The following is a 19,219-nucleotide window of genomic DNA, read 5'->3' as shown; positions in this document are numbered from 1 at the left end:
GCAAAAATATTTTCTTCACACGTTAATGGAACTTCTGACAAACCATGGGGGGAAAAATGGAATAAGCTGCTCTGCCACACGCCATTCCATCTAATTCTCATGCTAGCGACTTCATTCATAATCAAATCTCTTCTATTCAGTCATACATAGCATACTGCTGAATCTTCCAGCCAACACAGAAACAGCTGTAAGCAAACACGCATGGACTGGGAAGCAGCAAGTCAGTTCCCCTGCAGCCCTGACCCTGCAGCTGTCTGTCATGAGATGCAGCCAGCAGCGCTGCGGCTCTCAGCTCAGCCACAACACACTGAGCTATCAGATCCTTCTGGGAAATCCCTGAGCCTTGATTTTATGTCACAGAGAAACATGAAGCGATGCAGGGTGTGAGCAGAAACTGCTGTCATCTCAGTGGACCCTTCGCCCTTCTGCTTTCCTACTCATACTAAGAGGACTTGCCACTCTCTTGTCATTGCTAACCTCTGCCTTAACCTCTCCTCACCTGAATACCTTTTAGATTTTATTTATGTCTGTATTTCAGAAAGTTTATGGCTAACGTATAGAGCCTTTAGCATCTCAGCAAGCAACCACTTTACGTCTGAAGCCTTATTAAGTCAATTAGACAAATCCCATCAAGAGCTTGTGCTTCTTCCCAAATCCCCATTCTTGCTTTTTGTGTGGGAACTTCAGTGGTGGGCTCACCCCTCACACTCTTTTATTGGAGGGTGCCCGGAATAGGCTATGAGGATAGAAAGCACCAGGCTTCACTAGGTTGTATGAGAGAGCAGCATAGCAGAACAAAGCCTGAAATTAACAAAATATAGCATTTAACTAGTGCTTTAGATGAGAATTAAAATGCCTGTATACAAACAAGTCTAAGAAAACAGCTCACCTCCATAAACAGTATGCAGAAATTCCTGTTTTTATGTTTATGTACGGAGAAAAACATTCCCCACAAATTAAAGGGAGGTTTACGCAAGCACTCGGCTGCACATGCAACCCAGCCTTGCCCAAGTGGCAAGATGATGCCTGCTGACCTCAGTGCCATATGAGGTGTCAGCTTTAAGAATCTGCTAGGGAAAGCACATCGAGCAAGAGCTGGTGTGAAAAACAGCAGTACGGGGGACCCAGGAGCAAGGCAGCACTCACTACTTCATTCTGAGACACTCCCCAGACTAGTGGACACAGTGAACTGAAAGCAGCACTTTCAAGCCTGCCTACCTGGATCTTTCATTCTGAGAAGCTCCACTGAAAAAGAATGCTGGCAACAGAAAAAAACATGATCTCTGCACACTGTTTGAGTATAAGCCAGCCCAAGAGAAACGCCTTCTGTTTTGAGAAGAGTAGGAAGATTCACCACTTCACACAGTCTCGCAGTCACTTAATATACTACACAGAAAAAAGTTATATGAAACCCACCACGTCTGTAATTCTCCTCTGCAATACTCCTTTTTCTAATTCTCTTTCAAGACAGAGAGGGAAGGGAAAGAGAATGCTTTTTCTGCTGTCTCCAAGCAAGCTCCAGCCTTCAGCCTAAGGAACTCGTGTGGATGGTGGGTGCCTTCAGCAAGACAGCACAGCTTCATGCCTGCTTTCCTTCTGGAGAAAGGGGCTGACAGGAGGCAGTGGAGCTGCCTGGGCTGCAGCTCTGTGCAGGACAGCAAGCAGCCCTGGGGCTCAGCACTGCACTAGGGGGTGGGCAGGGGACTGGTGTCTGCCTCACGGTAACCAGCAAAAAACATTTCCCAAAAGGAAAGAAATAAGTTCAGCCGGCCTCCCTTCTTTGGCTCTCCTTCTAAAGAATACAAATAAGCTCCCTGAGAAACAACAAGCCTTGTGATGAGCCAGATTTCCTCTGGTTCTGTTTGTTTACTGAAAAGACTTTGATTTCGCAGGAAGAACTAACGAATGCAACGGGAGATCAACTTAGTCAAAGAACCTTAAAAAGCAACAGGACACAGATCTCCTACTTCAGCCACTAAACGGGATTGTCTCACTGGCTTGAGCAAAACTGTTGAATTACTTCCCCAACAAAAGAAAGGCGCTCTTAGGTCCCATAATCTCATTTCAAATCCTTTTACCCACTCCCTACTCTTTTTGGCCTTGAAATCACAATCCTCTTTCAGTAATCTCAGCACTAATTGGTGCCAGCACTCCAGTTCCTCTTGCTATGTCTTCCTCCCTCCCTCCCATATTGTTCAGGTGCTGAAAAGGATGGCAGGCCAGAGCTCAGTGCCCCTATAATGAGCCTGTTCCTGCAAAGTAACTGTTCATAATTAGCAGGAAGCATTGCGTCTTTAAATAGCACAGCATGTGCTGCGAGGCTCTGCAGAGCCAAAGGAGCACACCGGCGCTGCTTGAGAAGCTCCAGGAGCTTGCTGGAGATCTGTAGGATGGGCACACTGCTGTTCAGGGCTGGCTGGCCATCTGCACGGGCATGCTGTTTTCTGGGGCTGGCCATGGGCACTTCCAGCACTGCAGCAATGCTGCAAACAGCATGGTTTGGTCAGGATGGTGATAAGACAGCCTTTGTTTAAGAAATACGTGAGAATATGAGCCCCTGAAAAATGGTAAGAAAAGAGGAGCTTTAGGTAAGACTACAACTTTCCATCTAATGAATGGGTTTGCAGGTAGTGCTAGAAGGAAACAGACTCCTCTCACCGAGTGCTACCAGCGCACTTTCTGGAATCGGAAACTGCAGTCCAGCGAGGGCATTAAAAACAAACAAAAGAAGCTATCTCCAGTGGATATGCATTTCCAGCAAACCTAAGGCTAGCGTTAAGCTTTGACTCAGGAAAAATAAACCAAAGGCTTCTGAAGTTCTTCAGGCTGGCAGAATTACATCACAGAGCGTTGAGTTTTGACACCAAGATATTATGTGGTGCTCTGTCTTGCCTTGAAGCTGAAGGGCAATGAGGAATGCCATCTGAGGAAACCAGACTGCCTGCATCACAACCTCAAGCAATGCTCTGAAGTAGGAATGCAGTTTCCAGACCACATCCCCAACCCCATTCACTAATTCATGCCCTCAGGCACCTACAATCAGGTATGGTACAAGGAACGCCTCAGCAAAGGATAAGACACAAGAGACACCTCCGGTGAGAGAGACACAAGAGACACCTCTCTCTCCGGTGTGCCTCCGGTGGCGCAGCGGTAGAATTCCCGTTTGCAACACCAGGGGGCCCGGGTTCGAATCCCCCCCTGTGGAGCAGGGGGTAGAAGTGCCGCTCTGCTACACAGAGGGCTCGAATCCCGGGAGTTGGACTCGATGATCTCTAAGGTCCCTTCCAACTCGCACAATACTATGATACTATGATGATGATACTATGATGATACTATGACACACTCCTGAAAGATGCACCACGTGCATGGAGTTGAGTGCTGCAACAGCTGGCACAATAACACAAGGTCTCACTGGATGCAGGGAACCCAGTGATGCAATAGGACAGCCCCAGAGACTTCTGTGCAAAAAGGTGTCCTCCCTGGTGCCCTCCTTCACACACAGTCAGCACCTGGCTGTCACTGGGGAAGAAAACACATGCTGTTACTTCAAGTGTCCTCTGGAAACAATGTGGGTACTCGGCAGTCACACAAAAAGACCAGGTTATCAGTTTCCAATGGACAGCAGGCTTGAGCACAGTGATGAAGTTCCTTCATTTGCCCATAGCTCGAGATCAGTGAGCACCTCAGTGACTTTTGACATAAGACTGGGGAGTAAGGAGGCTCAGCTTTGTGTACACTCCTGCCCTATGAACATTAAAATATCCAACCAAAAAGCAACCCCTGGCACAGCACCTTGCTGAGGCAACGGTGTTCCGTATCAGCTGGAATGGGAGCATTTGAATTTCCAATCTCTGGAAAATGCCATCTGCAGCCCCTGAGTACAGGATCTGTTGCTCACTCCTGTTTGCTTCTGTGTCAGAAACTGGAAGCAGAACGCTCTCCTCAGGTCATACAATACTGTTATCTGCCAACAGAAAACTTCCCACAGCCCATTTTCTGAGATTTTATTGAGTCTGCTTCCCAGCACTCCACCAGACAGATTTCAAATTATTTAAGAGATTAATTCAGCTAATAAGTTCATTAATTGCAACTGGTCAGTGACCAAGACAGGCCAGAGCCTGTGTGTTTGTTTCCTCCTCACAGTGGTGAAACTTTCCCCCGAGCGTCTAAGTTCATTCACAACAGCAACACGGCAGAGCCAGGGAGATATCCCATGAAAGCTGAGCTACTGCTTTCACAGAGGGATTCTAATAACTTGTTTCACCAAAATGCCTGTCCTTCTCTGTCCTGCTGGAGGTGAGCAAGCAGCCAGCACCAGCCCATGCCTGCAGCCCCTTCTCCCCAGCCCTGCAGACTCCTGGGATACGCTTGCCCATTTCGGTGCGGTTCCAACTCCCATGCCGGCCCAGGATTAGTAAAGAATTAAGTTACAGAATAATTAGATTAGGAATAGCCCTACTGACACTGCACTCGAGTACAGACAAAGATGCAGTTACTAAACTGTGCTCTGCACATCAGCCTACCCCACCAGGCTCATAAGGAATCACCAAGTTGTGGCAGGGCTCCTCCCTTCCCATCTGCAGTTATTTTTGGCAGTCCCATTCAACACAGAGTGAGCACCTAAACCTCTTGTTCCAGAGTTACCCACACAACTTATTGCCATTCCTTCTCAAAGCAGACACCACTTCTGGCATTTCCAGCAGAAATTTCCAGTTTCTTTCTCCCTAAATCTCAGCAATGCTATTTCTACCTCTGAAGTAAAAAAGCAGCAAAAGAAAGCAGTGAAAGAAAGATCTACACTGTTTGAGCAGTACTGCTGATTATGGCTCTTCAACTACCATGGAATAAATGTGTTTGTATAACGTCTTCCTTTTGCATTATGCTATACTCACAAGTAGGAAAATAAAAGCTGGCTGTTCCAGAAGCTTTGTTTGTTATTAATTCCCTTAAGTCTAGAAAATGATTTCATTTTAAATAATTGTTTTATTTATTTTTTTAATCTCATGAGAAAAAAATGGTCGTCTTCATCTTTCATATGCAAAACAGCAAACCAAAGAACCATTTTTCATACAGAGAATGAACTCCAATTAATAGAAATCTTAAGTACTTGGGGAGCTGCTATGAATTTTGCTATGCATCAGACAGCTGGCTGGAAAAAAAACACCTCTTTTCAGGAAAGTTACGTAATTAAAAGTAACCCAATTTTAAAATATATTTTTTATTTTGTTACATATTTTTCTCCACCTGCTAATCCCAATTAAACATAAAAATAAATGAAACCCAAACCGACCTCTATTTGCTAAGTTTAGATCTCCTCTCTGCACATGGGGAGCTGCGCCCTGCACAACCAGCCACCCAGCATGAATTCCCAATGCTCCATCTTCAGGACCTGCACTGCTACGCAACTAGTTTCTGCAGATTTCATATACTCCAGCTTAAGAAACACCAACAAGCAGAGACTAAAATCTAGAATGACGTAAAATTCTACAGCTCTGGTGCCAAAGGAGTCTGTTCTGATCATCGTAGTTTTTCAAGCCAATCTTAGGAGCTTTCCAGATAGTTGGTAATTAGTGTTCAAACAGGATTTCTTTTAGAAGGCTATACAATAAGGTCATGGTAAAAATAACTACAGAAAAGAGTAGTGAGATGTGCACAGCTCTGCCCAAGCAGACAACAGAAAGCCATCATGGAAGTCAAAACCAGCAGCGCAAACCCTGACAGCAGCAGCGAAAGGAAAGGGGCTGTAAACAACAAATGCAAAGATCAGCCCCAGCTGTAGGGAGCTGGACACCGGCTGCTACCTTCAGAAAGAGAACACTAATCAACTGCAGCTATTCCTCTTTTACAAATGAAGTTCATGTAGTACTGACTTTAATACCAAAAATATGTCATACAAGCTAATAAAAAGAAAATTTAACAACTGCACGCATGCCACAGCAAGCCAAGAAAGAAACGCATTTACATTTGTATTAGCAAGACCCAGTGGCTGCGCAATCCCGGATGCCTTAAGAGCAGAGCAATGAAAAATTACAGTACATAACTGAAGCACAACACGAGCCTACAGAGCAAGTTCTAGCAATTAACAGGAGGAGGCTGCCAACAAAGCAAAAATGAGTCAGAGGGAAAAGAAGGGAAAGATCGGTTACAAAGCTCTGATCCACGCTGGTATTTGAGCTGCCCGATCTCTTCACTCCTTCCCTCTTAAAAAGGAAACAAAGATCTTGAAACCCAGAGGCCTACATTCTGCACTTTGCAAAGCAGCTCCATGCACGTCCTGGGCGGCCCCACAGACTGTGGACAGTGAGGTTGTCCTCTGGCAGCCACATGCAGCCTGCCAACACAGTGAGTTGCTTGGCTGTGTGTGCCGGACATCGCACAGCCTGCACAGACCCACCTCGCTGCTCTCTGAGTATTTTCACTGTTGTAATGGAAACTGGTTACCTTCAGGAAAACAGCACATTCTGTTGCTAAATGTAAAAGGGAGCAGCTTTCCTGGCAGCCACGATGCCTTTTGACATAAAGCACCCTGGATATACATACATACCTGTGCACTCAAACCACAGAGGTCTGTGTGTTTATTGCTAAATGTGGTCACAGGAAAAAAAACAGAAGCCTCAGACTCAAAATGTGGAACCTTACCAAAAGCACAGCAACATCAAAACCTCCAAGCTGGATGAAACCCACATCTGGCTGGGGCCGGAGCTTCCAGAAACGATGAAAGTTTCCCAGAAAGCCTAAGAAGGGCACAGCAAGGTGCACCTGTGCTTGTTACGGCAGCCCAGGCTGGCCTGAAACATTAGCATGGTGGATTCAGCCCCAAGCACCCCATGGAGTCCTGTGGGCTCATCCAGGCTGCATCTGTGTTTGCTCTGGATGTGGTTGTTGAATAAAAGTCCATCTTTTGGAGATCTATTGCTTAACCCCTCTCCTCCTTTAACTCACATCAAAATAAAGAGCATCACACAGTTTCTCTATTTCACAAAGCAGCTTTAGGATTTAGAAACAGAACAAATGCCTTCAGCAGCTACACACAGTCACAAACACATTGCCTTCAGGGCCACCCAAAATGTAAGGAAACCCAACACTAGAGCTTTTCAAAATGTATCTGAAATAACCTCTTGATTCTTGTTTATGTTCAGATGTACCGAAACTGCTTGACAGAGTTTCTGTAAACAACTACTAGGCTCCCCAAATTAAGCTGAAGTATCTGTGAAGCAATGAGGTACAGATAGCCAGGCTGTCACCTTCAGAGATCACAGCTTTACTGATAAATAGCAAAACAAGCCCATTCTAGTTCACAAAGGGAAAGGGGAAAAAAACACTTTACCGGGCCACCACAGTATAAAGCACAGCAGAGAGGGGAAAAAGCAGTACCTCTCCCCTCAGGTGGATGTGGGAAGGCAGTCTCTTTCCTTTTAGCCACACAGGGCTTTGCAGAGGATGGAAATTTGTCTGCAATAATTACCCCACATTCTCCAAAAGGTGGTTCAGCCAAGCAGACTTGGTTCAAATGAAAGTGGCCATCTGATTTTTCCAAGTCAAAATTCAAAACACAGAAGTGCAAAGAAGTCTCAATACGCAAACAGGCTCTATGCTTGATGTTCCAAAACTTCAAAATGAGGCATTCTAACATAGTTTAAGCTGTCTCCATTTTTATTCCTCTGAGCCATGAAGTTCCTATGAAATGAAGCAACTCTAGCAAAATGGTTTTACCCCAACAAAAAACAGTCCCAACAAAACAGGAGTAGTAGGGTCCACTTTTACACAGAAAGATCCAATGTAGTCATACAAGAAGAATTTTAGAGCTGCTGCTCTGTGAAGTCCTTATCTTGAACCATGGCTGCTGCTCTGTAAAATTCTTCTTGTATTACCACAATCCAACAATCTGAGGATGGATTCAGGCACAACACAAAACCGGATATAGAGAAATCCAGGTATTGTGGTGATGAACAGAGTCCCAAGAGCCAGGAGAAACATGGTTACTGATCACCACACACACCCGGAGTGCATGACAACAGAAGGCAACCCATAACTTAGAAAGAGGGTGAAAAAATACCTTTATTAGCATTCAAACACTGACAAACAAAATTATCCCTAAACTTACTTTCTTCCAACAAACACTCTTCTCCAATATATACACACAGGCTGTACGTATGTACGCTATTCACATGCTGAGGCACCATATGTATCCCTGAAAAGGTCTCTCAGCTAATAAAGATTCAAAAAGACTCACCCTCTGAAACTTGTTCTGAGCTTTCTATCTGAGAATAAATATTTACTAAAGAAACAGCTTTCAAGGGAAGCTGTCTGCCATTTTAAGATTTAGGGCCATAGGTAATGCAACAAGATACTGGAAAAGCTCCAAGTGTTTAGGATGCATTTTAATAAATCATGTGCAGAAAGGCTGATTGGTACTTTTAAATATATTGGCTCAGGTAAACAGGCAAGGATTACGTGGATACCTGACATGGGCATGAAATGCAACTGCACATTTCCTCTAAAAATACATACAAAACAACTCAGAACATTACCGTGACAAGCCCAGCCCTGCACACAGGTGCTCCTGTGACTGGCAGATAAGGAGACCAGAGAGGATTTTGTCCAGGACAAAGAGCAGCTTGTCTGCAAGGTCTTAAGGCCACCAGCCCTTCCAGAAGCTCAATATCTCCCTCCTGCTGCTAGTTGGCACCAGACCCAGGCTGAGGGCCCACCACCTCATTCTGTTTTGTACTTTCAGTGGGTGGCCCAAGGCTAGATGGCCACCTTGGTCACCTGGATTCCACAGTGTCACAGTTGTCCACAGTCACACCACAAGCAAGAGTGAAACAGGACCTTGTTTTTTCTGTTTTCCTATGCATACGTCTATAATTTCTACTGCTGTAACACCGTATGATTATCAAACATGATGCTCATGCTGTTCATCACACAGACACTTGCTCCCAAGTCCTAATTTTCAGCTAACAATTCTGTGAGCTGTTACTGAATCTCATTACACAAGCTCCCCCACCCATGCAACTGCTGGAATTGTGAGAGAGGTGCAACGGCCATGAAGGGGATGAAGGCAGAGAGACTAACTGCTACAAAGGGATGGGGGAAAAGGAGCACCCTCTGCTTTTTGCAGTACCACACAGCTACATCACAGCAGGGTCCTCAAACCATGTAACAGCACACAGAGGGATGGGGCACAACAGAAAGCCATCTCAGCAGCACAGCTCCCACCTACTTTCAGGTTTCTGTGGTCACCAATTCACAGCTCTATCAACAAGGCTACTGTAACCATTATTCATCAACAAGCGCCCAGAGCCAGAAGGATTTACAAACAACTAAACAAAACACACCCCTAGACTTTCCTTTTCCCATGAACTGAAGTGGAAATATCTATAGTACCATTCCAAGCTATCTCTAGAGTAAGGCTATATTTATCTACAAAAGGCACAGAGAAGGAGAAAAAAAAGAAAAAGCCTAAAAAGCCAAGTAACCAGGAGGATTCAACAAATGGGGCTATGAATTACAACAACTTAATGCAAGGAGCTGGTGTTTGTGTATCATCTACTAGAGATGAGTGACAGACCGGGGATGCTGCTTTGCAGTTCTTTACCAAAGGCCTTCAAACACACAACCAAAACAAAGACCTCAAGAGCCAAATCTGAAAATACACAGCAAATGGGAAACAAGAAGTTTGTATGGGTGAGAAAGAACTGAAAAACATCTCAGCTGAGAGGGCCCAGAAGCATTCAACCCATTTTGAGAGGAAGGGAAGATGCAATCAGAGGATTATTTGTATTTCCACCAGCCACTCGAGCTGAGCACAGGGGTGCTGCAGAAAGAACGCATAAAACTTTTGTGCTGCAGAGGTTGCACTCAGTGTTCTGTTCTTCTGTTTCTGTCCACAATCTTCTGCCATCTTCCACAGTTTATCTCCCTGCCCTCAGCCTCCTTTATGTTGTACGGTACAAGAGAAATCCTCCTAAAAGGAAAGAGCTGTTTGTTTTATAGAATGACAGCCAATGGGATACATCCCATATCACAGAAGTCTACTGGATGGAGAGCTGATTAGAATAAGTTAGAAAACAAGCCCTGGGCTGGCAAATCCTCAAATATTTATGCACTGAGAGCATTACAGGCATTCACTCAAGCAAAAGTTCTTTTTTCTTTGCTATTCCTGTCTGGCATCGAGCAGAACCAATGTTCTTTAATTTGCCAGAAAACAGACATCAAGCAGCATAGTCTCAAAACACAGATGGATCTTCAAATCAAGACATATTACTGTGTCAGAGGGCACAGCTTGGAACTTGTATTTTTTGTGATCTCTAAACTACAGAAACAGCAAAACAAAATTCCCCAAAGACTCTGCCTTGACACCGCACCAAAGAAGAAAACTCTTTCAGGCTCTGTTCAGGAAGTAAAATAACAAGATCGATCATGATAAGAGGCTGTGGCATACACAGAAATACTACACTGTGCTATGGTCAGCTTCATTTCCTACCGAAAGTAAAACCTGCAACAGAGAATTAAAGCTGTGCTCCCAGACCACAAAGGACTACCAATTAATTTATTCCCCAGGTCTCTTCTAGCAGGGAGACTCTTTCAGCATCTCAAAGTACTCAATGGATAGGACAAGTTTATTTTGTCAGCTTCCCCATAAAGCCAGAAAAGAACAATTTCTCATCTTAAAACATGAAGCATACAGGAAAAAAAGGAGCACTTATGTGCTGTCTGGAATGACATCCTACAATATGCTGCCTCTGATGCAGGTTTAGTTTCAATAAACAACGGTACAGGCTGAAACCTGTGACAATCTCAGGGAAGAAGCAGTAAAGCCAAAACCTGCAAAAATTGGAAGGAGTCGTTCCGAGGCACATTTCTAAGCAGACGATCTACAACAGCAGTCGGTGGAGTGCGGGGAAAGAATTTTCATGGCAAGATGACAAATCGCCCTGTGCAAAGAGCCAGTAATCAGATACCCGCCGGCAGCTTCAGCACAGCTCCAGCCCTGCTGGTTGTGCTGCTGGTCAGGCCTGAGCCTGAGGTGGAAACGTTTGAGAACCTTCTCCCAGGGCAAAACAACTGGGCAGAAGCAACTTACAGAGATAAAAGTAACAGAGACTTGATACCAGTTCTCGCACCTTTTTAATACATTTCAGAAGTCAAATGGTGGTTCAAAAAGACAAAAGCCCTCTCCCACATGAGCTGCCCAAATGAGGAGCACCCAGCGCTGCATGGCGAGCAGCACACAGTCAAACGAGCGTGGCCATGGTTCAGCGTGCTGCAGCTGCTGCTCATTCAGCCCAGCAAGGGATGTGCACATGGAGCATGGTTATCTTAGCCTAAATACAAGAAAACCCACAGCACACAACATTAATTTTACAATTTTACAGAAGCCTGTAGTGGTGTTCCACCAATGCCTGTCCATGGAGAGGTGCAGTTTCTGACATGGAGGCGGCTGCTCAGCACGCAACAGTGCTGCTTGGCAGCAGGCTTCTTTGGAAGTTGTTCTTCAGAGGACACCTATGTTGGCACAGGTCTCTGACTAACGTGGTACTAGTATGGGGCAGAGAATAAAAACATCCTTATCAGATACCAGAGGGCAAGACACTGGAGAGCTGATGAGCATTTATGGAGGAAACATTTCTAGGAAAGCCATCATCTGCAGAAGGCAGCAGTGATAAGAGACACTAACCCCAATAAAACATAAGCCACTCCCCAGTTTTCAAATTCCCAACTGGTGAAGTTACATAAGACATCTGGTCACAAGCACACCTCCAAGCCCTCTAATAAGCCATAAACTCACTCCTGGCATCAGCACTTCCAAGAAAGGTAAGGGATCAGATCTAGCAGCACACGTTCAGGTAAGTGACTCTGCACAGAAGGCAGTCACTGCAGAGGGGGCTCTGCCCGCTCCTCATCAATCTCAGTGCTCCCCACGGGGCTGGGAACCCGGCACCTCACTAACACACAGCTCATCAGCCATGCTAGCCAAGCAGCTCCCACAGGACAGACACACACCAGGACCAGATGCTGGTTCTCAACAGGTAGGCTGGAGCAATGCAGGAAAGAAAATGCTCTGTGATTCCCATCTCAGACCCATTTGCGGTTTCACCAGTTAGATGTCAGCTTAGCCCAGGTGTGCCGATGCTCACTGCTGGTTTAGCAAACAACAGCTAGCAAAACAAGACTGGAAAAATGACAGGCAGAGAAAAAAAGCTCTAAACATCATATAGTCTACAAAGTGATCTAACCAACCTTCCCAGAAAGTCATCAAAATCTGCAATAATATTCCATACATGTGAAACTAATAGCTTCTGTTACTGTACATTTCCTGATAATATTTCTCCTTCTGCTGCTGAAAACGCTGAGAATAATTTGAGAGCTCTCCTGCTGCAGCACACTTGGAGAAAAGAAAAAAACCATTTCAAGATTTCCGAGCACCGCCAAAAGCAAAAAATCACACCTACAGTCGAATAAGAAACAGAAAATCCAAAGGTAAAACATGCAGATAAAATACCCAGACGCTGTCTTGCATAGTTACTTAACAAAGCTTGTGTCTATAAATACATTTCAGGGTTGCTATTGCCAACACAACGGTAAATATTTAAAAAGAAACACAGTGTAGCCCTTGGACTAAGGCACTCATTTTTCCACACCCAGCAGAGAGGTTTTCCTTTATCGCAGTGTGTATCAGAACGTTGGTTCACCCTCGAAATTCCTCATACGTGACATGAAATATGCTTCGATCAGTAGAAAAAAATATTCTCTTTTTCTCTGAGTTTTGATTTTAATACACATCCAATCCAATCACAATGAAATGACCTGCATTACTGCATGCTTCCTCTTAGAGCTAACAGATAACTTTCTTCACCCTCCCAGAAGCAGAAGCAAATCAGATAACTGCAGCCTGAAGTTCCTTCTTGTGTTCAAACACTGCAAGTTTGTTTTTCTTCCCCTAACGACAGTCTTCTCTCCATGGCTCCCACTGTAATCCAAACTTCCTGGGTTGAGTAAGATGTCTAATCTTAATGACACCAGTACAATACTGAGTCAGCCACCTAAACGTGCGGGTCTACACTATCAAACTCCTTCATAAAAGGTCTTCTCTGTTGTGTTTATGCGGGACGTTCTGCAGGGGCTGTAAAGCTTAATTATCTGCTGGAATTACCTCTGCTCAGAACAGGAGCACCTGTACATTTGGTGACCATCTCGCTTGGAATATTTTTACAATACGTTCTTCCACTCCGTGCTCAATTCACTCCTAAGCTGCTTATGCAGATACTGAACTGAACATGTGATTAATCTGTGTATCCTCACTCTTCCAAAACATCTGATAAAGACGTGCAATAGGTCGCTTCGCCCCTGTGGAGTCGCAGCAACCGATCCTCATAAACCTTGTAATTCCCCCGCCTGACCCAGCTCCTAGAGGTGCTCCAGTCCTGGTGAATCCTCCCGTTCCAGACATTTTTCATTCATATCTCAAACACAGTTTCTGTTACTGTGTCCTTCAGCTACATAAGGCTGATGGATGGCGACAAAGCTCTGCCACCCAAGGATTTCTCCAAACCTATCATCCCTGCTATCAGAATTTCCCCTGGAATTTGTTACTATGACAATGTATTGCTCTGGAGATACGATGATGGCAGAGCGGATTTACATTTTTCCACCCATTACCAAAGTCTTGCTACACATGAGAAAGCAATCATACACATAAGGGATTACTGTTTTTCCCAAACGCATGGGGGATGTCCAACTTCTTACAAACATATCAGAAATATAGACCAAAAAATGACTTTGCCGTGTAGATGCCAATAATGAAATGAATTCAGCAGCTACTGAGAGCCGGCATCAGTCTCGTGCTGATGCTCCACGGTCACTGGTAGGTGATTAAACAGATATTTCAGAGGGCCACAGGAAGAATAAGCTTTATCTGACAGTGGAACTGCTCAATGATAATTCATTCATAAACAGGAGCAAGACCCCACGATATTCCATGCAGAGCAGCTCCCTGGCAAGCACTGGGTTCCCCCTGCCCCCGGCTGCCCGTGTTTCTGGGGATGTTCTGCTGGGGGGTTAGAAGGGATCGGCATCCTCACACCGTGTGCTGCCTGGGCCTTGAGCTGTTACTTGATGCAGAAGTCTCTGAACAGATCCAAATGGGCACCACTGAAATACTCTTAAAATGCAACAGAGCCGACAAAGGGACGCTCTGGAAACAGACCGCGTCCATGCCCACGATTACAGGTGTAGTGCCATCATTCACGTTACTCAGCTGAGACCGTGGAGGAGGGGGTGGGGGAAAGGAGCAGCGAAAGCCTCTTGGAACGGTGACAGTGTGGCAAACGTTTCCCGAAGCAGCTGAGAAGGACAGGGCGCAGCGAGCAGCACAGAGCCCACGCTGTGGCTGCACCGCGGGTGCCGCCCACTAACAGCAGGCAGGCTCGGCCCATGCCGGGAGCTCATTTCACAACAGCAAAAAAAACCCAACACACATCATTCCGAGCCGGGCGGAGCGCCGTGCCGGCCGCGGGCCCCCCGAACTTCCGGCCGCGCGGTTGCTAGGCAGGATTACCGTCTCCGTGGCAACCGCCGCGCAGCCCGGGGCCGTCCCTTCGCCAGGCAACGCGCGGCCGCGCCGCCGCACCTGCCGGGCTACGCGTTGCCGTGGAGACGCCGCGTTGCCGTGGCAACCAGCACGCCAATCGGCGCGAGGGCAGGCGGCCGCCCCGCTCCGCTCCGCGCCGGCAAACCGCGGCCCCGGCGCACGGCCGGGAGGGGCTCGCAGGAGCACCGCGGGGGCCGGCACGGTAGTCGGGCCCCGCGCCGCGAGCTGTCACCGCCGCCAGCCGCGAGCACCCGGCCGGTACAACCAGCGCCCACCGCCCCGCGCGCGGCCCCAGCCTCGGACAAAGCGGTTCCCCCGCACCCCGTGGGGCCGTGGCAGCCCCGGGCCTGCCCAGCGTCACCGCGTCCCTGCCCCGCGCCACAGGCAGCTGCAGGAAAACAGTTAGAGTCGTAAAATCATCTAGGTCTTACCTTTGATATGCCTGAGGAGATGTGGGAGGTGTATTGAACACATGCGAGTATGGGTGATAGGGTGTCTTTTTCAAAGCCTGAATAAGATTTTGTCTATATTCTGGGTCTATACACCACAAGGACCCCTTTCCAATACTCTGCAAAGAAAAAAGAATTAAAAAAAAAAATCAAATATTTGATCTAATGGCACAGCCTTATTCATTTAGCAGTAGTTGTCAGGAAAGCAGCGACTTGGGTTCCTGGTCCGACAGCACTGAACACGGTTTGCCCACCAGAGATCTCGCTCCATTAATACACACTGTGGCTATGGTTTAAATCACACTTTTGTGGGGGGGGGAGGGAAACCACCACCACCACCAAAGCTAAGAACGCACATTTTGCTGCTTCCCTACCACCCCTTATTAGTTCATATCATTTAACAGCATCTGGCAATTCCCCCATCACCCCGTGCCGGAACAGCACAAAGCTGCCATTACTGCTGGATGGAAACTTTGGAGAGAATCGGATTCTTTTTTGAAAGTGATTTTATTTTCCTTTTGTGCTGCTCGGCTAACGAGAAACAGGGCCGAACAGGAGGGGTTTAAATACCCTAGCAACTGTTTTAAAAATAAAAGGATTTAATCCTTCAGCCACATGACATCGGTGCCATTATACTACAAGAAGAAACAAATCATCTTTTCTCCCCTAAGGGGAAAAAACCAAAACACTCCCAGAACCCCAAACAAAAGAGTAAAGCCAGAGCTCAAACCACGTTGGGTTCCAGCAGCAGTGACTGCCGTGGCCCTTCCTGGACGCAGGGAACATGCGGAGCTGGCAGCCTGCAGCAGGTTGGGGCGGCCACCCAGGGCAGTTCAAATGCACAGTAGTACACCTCTAGGCTGCACCGAGGGCACACAGGCCGATCAGTGCAGCCCTGTTTGAGAACATGTCACACCAGCAGCAGTCCTCACTATGGATGGAGCTCCTCAAGAGGCTCTCAGGACATTAAGGACGTGCTTCTGGCAAACACTGGCATGCTTTGGAGACAGTGGAGAGGAGGTGCTCCATCCCCATGCCAGCCCCAGCCCAGGGCACCCTTTGCTGAGCTCCAGCAGTGATTCTATCATCCAGGCTGGATGTGGCTCTGGGCAGCCTGGTCTAGTGGTTGGTGACCCTGCCTATGGCCTACAGCTCCTAAATGCTGCCCTGCTTTATGGGTGGCTTTGGGGCACACCAGTGGGATGCACTTAGTGCTTGCAGAGCTCCTTCCAAGCTGACAGGCTGCACATCTGCACAGAAGTCACCCCACAAACAAAACCAGAAAAATAAGAAAGAAGCTTCCCAGACCTCACTGGATTTCTATGTGGGAGCACCTCACAAGCTCACAGCACTGCCTGAGTCATGGCCTTCATTCTAAGCCAAACCCACCTGCAGGGAGCAAGGAACCAGGTTCTGCAGGTCACTGGGGACTGGGAGAACAGCTGTGGACTAGCCAGCCCCTGGGCTGTCAGAAGCCATTCAGAAGGCTCCACATGACTGCACAGGGACAGACCAGGGAGAGGCTGAGCCTGCAGGGCCTGGGGGCTCCAGGAGAAGCTCGCCTTGGGGCTGCCGCCTGGGCCAGGCACTGTGTGGTTGACTGGACACCCACCGCAGTGTCACAGGGAGCTGTGTGCCTCATGCCACACACCAGTCTGCAGCAAGGAGCCTGTGGTGTTTAGGTTTCAAATGTGGGACAATAAGCCAAAGACTTTGCAAGACTTTGCATAGTAAGCCTAGGAAGTGACTTTTTAGGCAAAGGACAGACTTAAAAATAGAATCCAAATCCCTCAAATTCCACTTCCACGCTCCATCCAAGAGGGAGAGCAAGAACACCACGAATTTTCCTTTTAAGCAAGCAACACGCAAAGCTAGGAACATTTTTTTTCAGGGAAAACCTTTGCTGGATTCCTTACTCTTTGCAGCATGGGACAAGCTTTAACAATGCTACATTTAAACACCACCTTGTCTACTTGTACTTGCTGGAACACAACATGCTGTTTCCAAGCCCCTGAGTTCTTTCATCCAAGTCATCTACCTGGTCATGATCTCCACCAGCCCCACCAGAGTGAGCACAAGTCCAGGGGTTTACAGGGTGAGGTCACTGCTGAAGGCTGACTTCCAACCATGCATTGCTGCTATGCTGCATGTGTTTGGCTTGCAGATATTCTTGTGAAAGCCAAAAATAATCTCACTGGAAAACAGAAACTCTCACACAAGAGACTGGGAAGGTATTCTTGTTAGAAGAAACACTGAGAAGGCAGTGCTATGTTTTTTCACTAATATATTTTGCTCTTTTTTCACTGCAACTGAGCTGATTTATAATTTAGCAGCAACAATATACACAATTTAAAGCAAAGCTCTCCAACCATGCAAAGTTCCCTTTTTAAGATATTTACCTTTGCTCTTCCACAATCACACAACAGACAGAAACACAAAGAAAAGTGAAGTGTCCCCGGTTTAAGACTCCTTCCTGACAGCCCGAGGTGTGAACAGCTCTGCTAGCTGTCTGTGAAGATGTGTCATTAGTCTTCCATACACAGAGCAGTCACAGGAAAGGAAATCACTGGAACTCAGACCAATCGGTTAGTGATTAATTTCCATCTTATGACACTTGGCGTGCTGCTTCACTACCTCCTCCAAGCCAAAAGTCAATAGTGTCTCCAATCAAAAACCAGCAAGAAAGGAAAAAAATCCCTGGGTAGTATTTGTCTCCCAGGCAACAAGTGAGCAAGGAATGGATCCCAGCTCGGCAACCTCAGCACTGGAGTGCTGCAGCCCGCCTGGCCGTGCCTCCTGGCACTTCCCGTTCAGTTGGGGCTGCTCCTGTATTGGTGGTTCAGGTTGTTACAAACAAGGATGGTGTTACCAGGAGTCCCCTCACCTTATCCAAGAGCAGGCTGTAACCACAGGCAAGACATTCCAAAGGTGAAACTATCAGAGAGAGAAACCAACACGTGGAAGTTACCGCTTGAATACTTAGGGCTTAATGTTTTCTATAAGAAGCTTCCTGATTATGTTTACTAATTATCATTAAGATATTGTATTCCTTTTCCTGTCATCTACAATACATACAAACGGTATTTAGGTGTTGTTCTTCCTGATAGCTCAAATACCCAAACATGACTTCCCTCCAGCCATTAAAACTGGTACATTACCAAGAATAGGTGTGAGACATTCAGTGTCCAATTTCTTTCCCCCTCAAAGTGGACTGCATACAAAAGTCTGAAAAATCTTATTTACACAACCTGGTAGGGTACAAACAAACAAAAAGCAAATAAATAAAGCTGTTTGTTAGCTCTTTCAATCATTAGAGTTAACAGCATTATGCTACTAAAACCCTTGCTTCCACATACCTCACACTGCTGACAGCCTAGCCCTATGCAGTACTTAACATCTGCCCAAAGCTCCATAAAATAAAAGGTTGCTGAACACTTTCCAGGACCAACAGCTGGGAAAAATACAGACCCCATCTATATAAAAAATTTGGCAAATGCTTATTTGAGGCATTTCATTCCCTGGTTATTTTAGCAATGACTTGAAATTTGTTAGGAACGCAGCTTGTTTCCACGGTGGTTCTTTTTAATGTCAAACATTCTGCCCCAAACGAAGCTTAGGAAAGAGAGCAGATGTAGAAGCCACAAAGCATGCAGGTTTGGACTCAGACAATCACGGCTGTCCAGTGGGGCACCAAGCTGACAGTGGGGAGCAGCAGCACAGGGCTGCCCTCTTCCCACAGCAGGTCTCTGCCTGGTGCCGAGTCCCTCTCAACAAAGAAGATCCGTGGAGACTGTCCCACAGGACAAGCCATGGTGACACAGCAGTGTGCCTCCTGGCACAGCACCCAGAGGAAGAGCAGAGCTCTGGCTGAGCACAAACCAGCTGGGAGCAGTTCACCAGGCAGGCAAAGAGCAGGCATGCAGGGGGAGCTGGGATAGCTGGGCAGTTGGCTTTCAGTCAATGAGCTTGTTGCTCCAAGTAAAAGAATTCAACAACTCCCCCCTAAGATGAACCGCTGCAATAGAAGGGGATGAATGCTCAGGACTAAACTCTCCAAAACCAAAGCTGTCAATGGAATGAACCAGGAACGCCACTGTTACCCAAATCGAGTGGTGCACACATACACTATTGTTTGCAACTATTCTGCCCTGATTACTGTGGCAATTCAGTAACTATG

The 19,219-nt window shown here is 46.6% G+C and overlaps 1 protein-coding gene across 7 annotated transcripts in view; it reads right to left on the bottom strand.

Annotated features, from left to right (window-relative positions):
* Positions 1–19,219, bottom strand: part of FOXN3 (forkhead box N3) — a 210,225-nt gene that overhangs the window by 80,736 nt on the left and 110,270 nt on the right. For all 7 annotated transcript variants that reach the window (XM_072338318.1, XM_072338317.1, XM_072338320.1 and 4 more), the window contains one exon: positions 15,025–15,161. In XM_072338318.1, the coding sequence (XP_072194419.1) occupies positions 15,025–15,161 (137 nt within the window). The remainder of the gene's footprint in view (positions 1–15,024; positions 15,162–19,219) is intronic.

The sequence above is a fragment of the Excalfactoria chinensis genome, chromosome 5, assembly GCF_039878825.1.
Source record: "Excalfactoria chinensis isolate bCotChi1 chromosome 5, bCotChi1.hap2, whole genome shotgun sequence".
Taxonomy (NCBI): domain Eukaryota; kingdom Metazoa; phylum Chordata; class Aves; order Galliformes; family Phasianidae; genus Excalfactoria; species Excalfactoria chinensis.
Note: the sequence above shows the minus strand (reverse complement) of the source record. Positions and strands in the feature narration are given on the sequence as shown.